This window comes from Dichotomopilus funicola, assembly GCF_033296635.1.
Source record: "Dichotomopilus funicola strain CBS 141.50 unplaced genomic scaffold C8A04scaffold_116, whole genome shotgun sequence".
Classification (NCBI taxonomy): domain Eukaryota; kingdom Fungi; phylum Ascomycota; class Sordariomycetes; order Sordariales; family Chaetomiaceae; genus Dichotomopilus; species Dichotomopilus funicola.
The window spans coordinates 41,166-51,955 of record NW_026944137.1 but is presented as its reverse complement, the minus strand read 5'-3'; the positions used below and the strand labels follow the sequence as shown (position 1 = coordinate 51,955).

Genomic DNA, 10,790 nt, shown 5'->3' with positions numbered 1-10,790 from the left:
GCACACAGCACACACGCACACAGCACACACGCACACAGCACACACGCACACAGCACACACGCACACAGCAGCATCAGCCTCATCACCAGTGCCCTTGCTCCAGAGTACCTTCCATTTCACGGGGCCTCTCACGGGATGAGGCACTTGGTTACAGCACACGCACACAGAGGCACCACCCATGTCCTCGAGCACCCCCCTCGCATGGCACACGCGACACACGGCAGGACACACACACAGCACACCATGCAGCAAACACGGCATACGTTCGTTCACTGCCGATCCTCGACCGCCGATCCCGACGGCCACTGTCTAGCACTACAACACCCTCACGCCCACACTCACCCCCATACCCCCATGCCTATGTTCTTTCCTCAGTTATCCTTCTCCCATCCCTGCGGCAAAGACATGCCCATCTGCCCGATCGGCAAGGATTCCACAAACCCATTCTTCTTGTACAACTTCCTGCCCGGCCCGTCTGCAAACAGCGTGACATACGGCCAGGCCCCATTTTCGTCCTCATCTCGCGGCGCATGAGTGCGAATGTGCTCTAACAACTGCTTCAGCACTGCATCGCCGAGACCTTTTCGCTGGTGCTCCGGCAGGACGGCCATGTCGGCGATGAGGAAATACCACCCGCCGTCGCCAATGACTCGACCCATTGCCACGATGGAATCTTTTAAATTTGAGGGAGTAGTAGTAGTGGTGGTGGTGGTGGTGGTCCCATCTGGTGATGGGGATGCCGGCGTGTACGTGATGTAGCACCCGTACCAGCTGCCTTGGGGGATTGGCGCGGCCTGTGCGACAGTTTTTGGGCTGAGCCCAGTTGCAGCACGCAGATGGAGGTAGTCCGGAATGGGAGGGTACCCGGATTGGAGGGTGTAGCCTTTGGGCAGAGCTGTACTGGGCAGGGCTGTACTGGGCAGGCGCGATGAAGAAGAGGTGAAGACTGGCGATTGTTCGTCGGCCATTTCGGTGTTTCCGGAGCGTGAATAGGAGGGATACTGTAGGCGAGTACAAAGATTCGGCGTCAAGTAAAAGTGATATCTTATCCCATAGTCAGTGGACAAGTACCAAACCTCCTTTAAAGGAGACACAGACTCCGCTGTCGATCGTAACACCGCAAACGCCGAGACTGCCCCCGATGAGCTCCGAGCCCGGTGGGGCGGGCTCCACAAGGCCCCACAGCCCAAATCGGCAAGTCGGCTCCGGACGGACCCACTTCTCTCCGGTCCGGCCCGGAGCATCTCCCGAAAGGTTGGTGGGGACCGTTGCTGCCTGAGATTGGGCTCCAAACAGGAACGGGGGGATGTTATCAGAGATTTTATTACTAGTTCCGCCAGTTGTGGTTTACTCTGACACGTCAAGCGAACGACAGTGCCCGAAATAGGAGAAAGGTTCACTGTTGACCTAAGGTGACGAAATTGTCAAACGGAGTTCCGTGGGCAAACAAGGAAACTCAAGCATATATAAATCGCCGGTATGAGGTTAGCGGTAACCTTGTGCATAGGTCCAACACCTCCACTACACTCTCGCGGCACTGGCAAGAAGTCACCGTCCTGTAACCCACTGTGGTGATGGGTGGCCTCGGTTCATGTATTGCTCACGCCGCGTGTGTATCTGGGGTTTTGCGTCATCTTAGTATGTTTCTAGATAGGTCTTCGATGCCCCAACTCCCTCTGTCCACTGACGCTCGATCGGTCATTTCCGTTGCAACCGCGCTCTTAATTTGGGCCAGGTTGGCATTCAGCCCCCCGTTGACATCTGTGAGAAAGCATCTGCTCCGCCAGCCCTGTCAAAATGCCTTGCAGACCCTCTCCAGGCGCAAGGCAGCTGCATAACACGCTCAGCTGCCCCTTAGTAAACCGGCTTGCTTAGATCCCTGGCTAAGGAAACCCGGATCACTCCCCCTCGTCATACTGCGTACTAGTAGTGTAGCTTAACCCATTTGCGTAGACCCTTGTCTAGGCAAGTCCAGTTCAGTTCGACCCCCCAGCCAAGCTGGGACCGGGCGGAGATCATCTTTGCCCTGTTCTCCGCGTGCGGTTTGTACTGCGCATTCAGACGGATCTGGTGAGCTTCTTTGTTGCCTCACTTCTTCATTTCCTATCCCTCCTTACTCGTCCCTCCTTTAACACTTCGTCGCTCTATTGTCCGCCTCCCCTCACCAACCTTGGGAATTATACGAAGGATTACGATCTCTGACGCCCAAGGCGTCCCTCAGAAGCCGCAATTTGAACAGATCAGGGCCTGATTTCAGCACATCAGTGGGAACGCTTGCCGGGAACGAAGTCGTTCCGGAGAAGATGCTCGCTATAAGCCAGAGCTAGAACTGCCCTGTGACGTGACGACACGATACTCCCGAACTAAGCTCGGGTATTGATACCGTAACTAACATAGGACGGTCACCCGGAATGGGCCAGACTACCACCAAAATCCCAAGGACTAGAGCGCTTGGCTAAAATAGGCGGTATGTCTCGGGTACCACACAACCACCACCCCTTCTCTCGAGTACCAACGTTACTGATTGACCGTTAACACAGACCTCCCTCGTTATCTCCACCTTTGCCTTCCTCTCCGCCCTCTGTCCGTCCATCACGGCTCCAACCCTCACGGTGATCAGCAAGGGCCTGGATGTCCCAAGCCGTGTCCGGCTTCAGCTCGCCCTGTCCATCTTCCTCTTCGCGTTTGCCCTCGGCCCCCTTTGTCCTCTCGCCATGCTCCTAAGTTTGGGGCCGCAGGCCCGTCATCCGGCTGGGCAATCCCATCTCCATCTTTCTCGTCTTCACCACCGCATGCGGGTTCTCCACGTTGCAGTCCCAGATCACAGCGTTCCGGTTCCTCACAAGCCTCGGTGGCAGAGCTAGTGCCGGGGTATGTTGAACAAGACGGGCGGTCGGCTACTCATACTGACATGACGACAAATTGGCGCCGCCATATTCGCAGGGAGTTCCATGATCACATATCAGTGCACGTCAACCTACTATGTACATCATGGACATATGCAATCTCTACTCCGTCTCGGCGTCGGTAGCGTGCGCTTTCCTCCGCGCTATGCTTTGGATTCTCATCTTTCCCTTGTTCGCCCCACCCCCCGTTTGGTTCTCTGGGCTACGGCTGGGGCACCAGCGTGCTGGGTTCTGTCGCCATCATCGTCGGTATACCAGCACCGCTGATTGTGTGGTTGGTTCTAGGGGTCAAGGCTCAGGGGCCGCGAGTAAGTTTGCAAAAAAGTCGTTGCCAGATAAGGTATGACTGCATCATGACAGAGAAAGAATAGAAAAAGAACAGAAATAATACGAGCATCCATCCTCCTTCTTCGACAGAAGCACCAAATAACAAGTTCCAAATCTGTAGAATGTCTGGACCAACCTCAAGGTTACCAGTCAGGCCGCTGCGCCTTACCTCTCCGGCCCAAATCCCTTGTCATCCAACTCGAATGATCCCGTCTCTTCACCCCCGCATACGTCTGACTCTTGTAGGGGCGCAGCCTGGGGACATGTATCTGTGCCTTGCGAGCTGCTGCAAGTTCGGTGTTAACAACGACTCAGATCATTTCACACGTGATATGTATGGCACGTCCTCTTCTTCCAAGGGAACTCGTTGCGTTCGTGCCGAGATATGGGCGCAGCTCATTGAGTCGAGCCCAGGTCGTACATACATACATACATACATACACATCCCCCGTCAATTGCGCGCAGTACATGCCCACTTCAGGAATCATATCTGTCTCCCAAACTCGTGCCAGCTAAAACACTCGCTGCTTCGGGAGAGCAGATGCTGCCGCTGACTGCTTGAGAACTCCGCACTTATATAAGGGGGCGAGTCGTCGCAGCGGACCCGGTACATCATGAATGCCATCGCGTTCCCGCACGTCAATGGCGGTGTCTCCAAGTCGATAGCTTTCCAAGTGGTTTTGTGCTTTTCCCGTCTGCATAGCCTCCAGCACTGTCTGTCTGGGAAACAATGTATCGGCCCAGCGGTGGTCTGTTCCAAGGCGTCTTTTGATATCGAGAGATGGGTTGGGTGGTAAGTAGGTAGGTTTGTGGTTTCTGTGTCGCGTATATTATATTGTCTTGTCTTGTCTTGCTCGGTTCGGTGCTATAGACTTTTCTCGACGGTGCTATAGATTGCGCGTTCACGAGAGCCAAGCTAGACAGAGAAAACGGCCTTGCCCCCCGTTAAGCTAACATAGGGGTAGGTGTGTATGGAAGGGGACTGTAGAAAGCTGTTTACAGAGAGCGGTCAAGTTCGGGTTACACCTCCCTGCTACGATATAACGACCACATCAAGCCGGCACGGGGAGTGGTGCCGTGGACTATCACGCCGAGGGATGTGTGATTATACTCAGGTAAGTCGGCCAGGAACGGTTCCTATGAACCACCCGCTCTACACTTGAGAAGTTACTCACGGTTCACTCCCAGCGCGAGTTCTCCTGCGGCCATTGTGGCTGGCTAGCAATCAAACACTGGTATGTACATATAGACATGCACCATCTCTGCAGGCTACGGACGTCTCAGCATAAACTCATAAGCGAAACAGCACCAAGTTCAAAGGCAAAACAAAAACGGCCCAGAGCACGTCTTGCCACCCGGATATCACGGCGTTTGAAGAGAGGTGAGTCAGTGCCCTTGAGAGCTTTGAGTCTTATCAAGACAGACTGGTTTCTGACTGGACTGAACAACAACGAAACAAATAGGCCGGTCTTTTGCGGCGAGTGCAGATTCCAGCGGGACCGTCTTCCGTGGGCATTTGTGTTGATGAAGAGGATGTTGGCGTCGGGTCGTGCTTGAGGTCTTGGGAGTACGGCCGGGGAGGGATTTATGGATGGAGGGGGGGTTGTTCAGGGGCTGGGACTTGTTGTTCATGATGCCAATGGGGTTGGCGTGGATAAAGTTATACTGCATACCTACTGTGTAGTGCATACCTACTGTGTAGTGCATAGTAACAAGGTTGGGGGCGGGGCATCTGAGGACGGGGAGCTGGGCATGGAGCCGAGATGACAAGCCCGTTTGCTTCTGATCACGGGTTCCACCCTCATCTTTCGTCCTGGGGTTTAGGAGATAATTGTATGTTTACACGATTGAGAGTCTTCTTTAGTTATCTTAGCTTCGGCCAGTTGCTGGATAATATGGCCGAGCTGCTGAGATGAATCCCATCTTCCTTTTTCCTTTTCAATCGCCGTCAATCACTCAATGAATGCACAAATTGAGTGTGGCATTACCGAGGCCGATTCTTCAGGGTCCAGGACCCTGAAGCAACCCGCGCGGCAATTGGTGGTTTTGGGAGAGTCCAGGCGGGAGTCCAAACGGAAGTGATCCCGGTCGGACCGAGAAGTGCGTCCGGGAAAGGGGGGGCTTGCCAACACATCACGAGGCGGCTTCTCGCGGGGAAGATGCCCCGCCTTGCATGCCCGACGAAGGAACCGGCCCAGATGTACTTGACCCCGCTGGGAGGGCAAGGAGGGAAAAAAAAAGAAAAGTGAGCGTTTGCGCTGACGGACCGACCAGCCGGCAGCCCGGTGCCCCGATCTGTGGGGTTGGGTGCAGCCTGAAGCTGGAAGCGGACCAACCAACGGCCGCCGGCGTTTTTCGTCACAAGCAATCTGCGGCGCACTTTCTAGTGGGTCGCAGAGTCGCGAGCAGAGGCACGGCACACCGACGGGGCTGGCACATCGGATTGCAGCTCTGCAGGTGCCTCCAGGGTCCACGCTGCGGGTTCTTCAGCAGGACCCTGAGATTTGACCGGGCATGGGATTTTGGGCCTGGGCGCCGTAATCTTTAACGTTGTCCACAACACATCAGTACATCAGCACGTCCTCGATTCGGCCTCTCTTCTCCCCTTTACTCTCAACTGAAACTCTGAAGAAAAAGCCGGCTGCATCTCACCACCTTTATCCCGTGCTTGCGACAGCGCACGCAACATACTGCCGACCAAACGAACGCTCAACCTGATAACAACGTTATGCCCTCAACCCTCGCCTGCTCCACAGCCGAAAACAAACGCCCAAGACTCCCCCGACACCGCATGGACCGACCCAAACACCCCTCGCGACGGTTCCTAGCGTGGTAGACGCTCCGGCGTTCACCTCCATCCCGATCCGATGCCGATGCCGACCATGACGAAGCTGCCCCCAGACCCTCTGTGGTCGGGAGGTGGTAATAATATCCCCGACAGCGACCTGCGCCCCCTCCAACTCACGAGCGAGTCCTCCTCCTCGTTGATATCTCCCCTGACGCTCCCTCGCGGAGTGGACGGCTACTTCGACCACATCATGTCGCAGGGCGCACCACCCTCCGCTCAGCTCCTCGGCGTGCCCTCCTCACACCAACAGTACCACCACCACCACCAACAACAACAACAACCGCGGGCCGAGGTCTACTCCCCCCTCTCGCCGGGCGCCAAAGGACCCCCGCCACACGCGGCGTCTTTCCTCTCGCCCCGCATGGTACCAGTCACGAAGCAGGCACAGTTCCAGCTGGACCAGCAGCAGCGGTCGAGCAGCCTGCCCCCGAAAAACCGCAGCGGCATCACATCCCCCCGGGTAGCACCACGGCCAATGCAAGATAACATGGCGTTTGGCCACATCAACGGCGGCAGTCTGGGTCAGAGTCAGGGTCAGGGTCAGGGTCATGGTCAGGGTCCGGCGCACGGCGCCAATAACGGGGCGGTCAGGTACCCCTCAGCGGATTACCACGCGCGGGCCGCGTACGCAGAGACGTCCTCGCAGGATTATATTGTGCAGCGGCTGCTCCAGCAAAAGGCGCGGATGCAGGAGGCGTGGGAGGCGGAGCGGAAGTACCTGGAGGCAAACCGGGAGCGGGCCGAGGAGGTGTACAAGGAGGAGCGGGCCCTGATGGAGGAGGAACGGTCTGAGTGGGATGCCGAGAAGGCGTTGCTGCTGGCGGAGATTGAGCGGCTGGGGGGGACTAACCCGCTGACGGCGGCGGCCCACGGCGCTCACCCATGGCCCGGGTCCTCCATTTTGTATTTGACCCAGCGCGGCGGCGGCGGCAGTGGAGGGGTGTTGTCACGGGTCAGTCCCAACAGTTCTCTCTCGTCCGAGAGGAACTCGCAATTATCCACGCAAAACGGCGGCGGACCCGGGTCACGGAATGCGTCGTCCTCGTCGTACTCCATCCCCGTGACAAGACCAGCCCCTGACCGGGTGTCGCCGCTGTCACCAAACGGCCCCCGGGATCCCCAACCCGATTTCCTCAAGCCGCCGCCGACGGAAGGATCCGACGCCGATGCCGACGCCGTGCCGAGTGTCGACGTGGGAGAGATCCACCCCGAGCTGGAAGGCATCCGGATTAAATCTACGAGCGTCAAGAAACCCACCTTTACCGATCCCGGGTCCCAACCCGGGTCTTCGTCCTCCTCCAAACAGTCCAGCCCCGCTGGCTCCCCCACCTCCGCGCCCGCTCCCCCCGAGCCGGCGAAGAGCCCGGAGACCAAAAAAGCGGCGCAAACCCTCCAGGTCCTAGCGGCCAAGGAGGCCGACCGGCTGACCATGCATGCCGGGCACACACCCAACCATTCCCTGTCCTCGCTGGCCACCGTCGTCTCCTCGGGGACGGCAACAGTGACTAGCAACGGCGGCGACAGCACCCCGACTACCCCATCCCCGTACCACAAAGACGATGCCGCCGCGCCTGGCCGGGATACCCCCACCGCTGACGCTGCTGGCGGTGGTATTGCGGTGCGCATAACAGATCCGGATGGGGCCGCACAGTCGGGTTTAGATATTACCGATGTACCCTCCGCTGTCAACGACAACGACAACAACAACGACCACCCCAACCCACACCTCCAACCCAGCGACGAAGCAGACCGAGAACTAAAAGGCCCGCTAATGGTGCGCAACATGCCGGCGCATGACGAGGTGTTTTTCCAGAAACTGTCCGATCGCCTGGAGGAGGTGAGCAAAGATGATGTGGCTGCTTTGCCGGCTGTGTTGAAGGATGCGGAGTCGGTAGCAGACACACATACCGAGCCGGCGGCGGATACGGAGACGGTGGGGGAGAGGGAGAGGGAGACAAGGACAGAGACCGATATGGAGACCTCCCGGGTGGCGGACATGCACACCTCCCGAGCAGCGGCGGAGCACGCGAAGGCCGAGTTAACCGACAAGACCCAGCTTGAAGGTGATGGCGATAAATCGGCTGCTTCGGATGATGGGTCGGATGATAGCAAGGGGAGTTCGGGCAGTGGTGGTGAGACAGGAGGGTTTGATGTGCCGTTGAAGTTTAAAAAGAGGATGAATTTTGGGGCGCCGTTTGGGGCGATGCGGTGATTCACTCACGACACCTCCTACACGGCACACTCTTACACGGCATACTCCTACACGGCACACTCCTACACGACACGCTCCTAACACCGGTACGGTACGGTACATACACACACTGAGCGGGAAAAAGCCTCGGATATCTTTTCATTTGTTTACGCCCTGTTTTCACCCGATACGGTTATTTGTTCCCCCTTTTCACCGGCGCGGAAAAGTTTGTACAGACACAGCATGGAGCGACAATTAGACACGGGGGAGGGGGTTCGTTTTGGGGATGGGATGGGACTGGAGTTTGATACATAGGTGGTTATAGCATGTGAAGCGAGACTGGTTGGTGTTGTCAATTTGCAAAGTTTTAGTAGGAGGGTTGGCTGGTAAAGGAGGGTTGGGAAGTCTAGTCGTGGTAGCTGCGCGCTTGTTTTCTCGGCGAATACCAATACCCCTTTTCTTTTGTACTTGCACTTGTTTCTCATGGCACTTGTTTTCTCATGGCGTATGTTGGGGGATTGTGGTATGGTTGCGGTATGGTTGCGGTGGCTGGTAGTAAGGGGGGGACGGAAAGTAAATAAAGAGTATTCCGAATTATCAACATACATATATCCCGGTGTATCAACAACCCTGGACTACTGCTGCGTATGAAACCTCCACCATTACATTACCTCTCTAACTATATGTTGTCTCTCTTAAACAACATATCCCCCTCAATGCACCCCCAAGTCTCCTATGTCTTTAAGTCCCCAAGTCTAGGTATCAAGACATCTTCTTCCCCATCAACTCGGCCAACTCATCCAGCAAATCCACCGTCTCCCCCGGACTCGCAATCCACGCCGTCGTCCCCACACTCCTCGCCCTAAAATCATTCGCCCCCGCACTCAAAAACTGATCCCCCACATGCAACGTATTCCCCCCCCTAATCGGTCCCTCCCCGTTAAACCCGCCCCCTCCTCCCCCGCCAAACCATCTCTGACAAACCGCCACCCCCCAACTCTTATCCCCAATATCCACAAACACATCCCTCCCTCCGTTAAACGCACAAAACGGCACTCTCCCCCCCCTCCCGGCCGCACTCAACTCCAACACCTTCTGCACCACCAACACCGTCTCCTCCAAACTCTCCCTCGGAATCCTTGCGCCAGGAGGGTCCGGTATAATCCCCACCGCTCGATCCTTGCGCATCAGCGTAGCTGGTAGGTTCAAAGTCTTGATACACTCCCGCAGGGCCGCCTCGGCGACGTCGAGGAGCTGGGGGATTTCGCCGTGGGTGTCCCAGGCGGCCATTTCGGGGGTGAGCCAGCGGTGGCGGGGGATGGGGGTTAGGAGGTGCGGGGAGGTGGGGGAGAAGGCGAAGAGGTAGTTGGCTTCGCCGCCCATGATGAGGAGGGATTGTTTTTGGGTGGGGGTGAGGTCGGGCGTGGCGGCGAGGGTGTCGAGGAGGCCGTGCAGACGGGCGTGGTATTTGTCGGCGGTGGTGTACCCGGCTGCGGTGACGATGCCGATTTTGACGTTTTTGCGGAGGAGGTCTGATGTTTTGTTAATATGATTTACCCATTGAGATGTGAACATGGAGAGAAGAGGAGAGAGGGGGATACCTAGTAAACGCGGAATAATCGGACTCGACGGCTCGAGGCTTTCCCCATCATCATACAGCGTCACATCACCGTCAAAGGTTGCCAACTGCAGCGTGCCGTACGTCGTGACGGCCATCATCTGTGCCGAGTTGAGGATCAGGCGGACGTCGTTGAAGGACGGCGAGACGAAGCGCCGAGACGAGATGTACCGCTTGCGGTCCTGGAACTTGAAGGCTGCCTCGAGTGGTAGGCGCGTGAAGAAGGGCCCGATGGTTGGGACTAGGAGCTTGAGTTTGGACGGGAACGGGTTGTTCGGGTCGTTTTGGTAGGAGACTGTCGGACACACAGTTAATCCGGTATTTGAGACGCAAGCATTGAGAGGCAAGTATAGAGAGAGAGTACTCACTGTGGTCGTCAATCATGACTTCAACATCCCGAAGGATCTCGCTGTATCGCCGGTGCGCTTCCTCCCGGGTCTGGATGAGCGTGTCCTCGCTCTGCCCATCAATGGCCCCGTGGGGTTGTGAGTAGAGCACAAAGGGCACGGCCAGCAGCCCCTTGATCCATTCTGCTCGGGTCAGCATCTTGCATACGCCCTTCGAGTTGGCCATTGGGGTTGAAGAACCAGGATCATACCTATGAATTGATCTCGCCGGTGAGTTTTGAGGGCGTCTGAAATCGAATTAGCTGACATCTTGCAGTAACTAAACCAGGACACTCACATTCAACGCGGTACCGAGTCGTCATGGTGAGGAATTTGGCACTGAAAGATGTTGGGAATAAGGGATTGGGATCAAGGGATTGGAATGAGTACTGTCGTATGTTCAGTTCAGCAAAAGAGTAGAAAGGAGAGAAGCAACAATCCAAAACTATCGGCGTTCAGATGAACCCAAAACAACCAGCTCCAAAAAAGGAAGAGGCTCGATCACGAGGCACAG

General features: G+C 56.5%; 3 protein-coding genes across 3 annotated transcripts; 1 reads left to right on the top strand and 2 right to left on the bottom strand.

Moving 5' to 3' along the window:
• Positions 1 to 371: 371 nt before the first annotated feature.
• Positions 372 to 968, bottom strand: C8A04DRAFT_33196 (uncharacterized protein; the record flags this gene model as incomplete). Its single annotated transcript, XM_062782366.1, has 1 exon — positions 372 to 968. The coding sequence occupies one exon, from the start codon at positions 966 to 968 to the stop codon at positions 372 to 374; it is 597 nt and encodes a 198-aa protein (XP_062632719.1).
• Positions 969 to 6,106: 5,138 nt separating this feature from the next.
• On the top strand, positions 6,107 to 8,293 carry C8A04DRAFT_15953 (uncharacterized protein; the record flags this gene model as incomplete). Its single annotated transcript, XM_062778678.1, has 5 exons — positions 6,107 to 6,541; positions 6,608 to 6,972; positions 7,048 to 7,691; positions 7,827 to 8,014; positions 8,132 to 8,293. 5 exons carry the CDS (start codon positions 6,107 to 6,109, stop codon positions 8,291 to 8,293), a joined length of 1,794 nt encoding a protein of 597 aa, XP_062632718.1.
• Positions 8,294 to 9,034: 741 nt separating this feature from the next.
• C8A04DRAFT_33194 (IMP-specific 5'-nucleotidase 1) lies at positions 9,035 to 10,599 on the bottom strand (the record flags this gene model as incomplete). Its single annotated transcript, XM_062782365.1, has 5 exons — positions 9,035 to 9,804; positions 9,874 to 10,185; positions 10,259 to 10,420; positions 10,489 to 10,524; positions 10,575 to 10,599. 5 exons carry the CDS (start codon positions 10,597 to 10,599, stop codon positions 9,035 to 9,037), a joined length of 1,305 nt encoding a protein of 434 aa, XP_062632717.1.
• Positions 10,600 to 10,790: the final 191 nt, after the last annotated feature.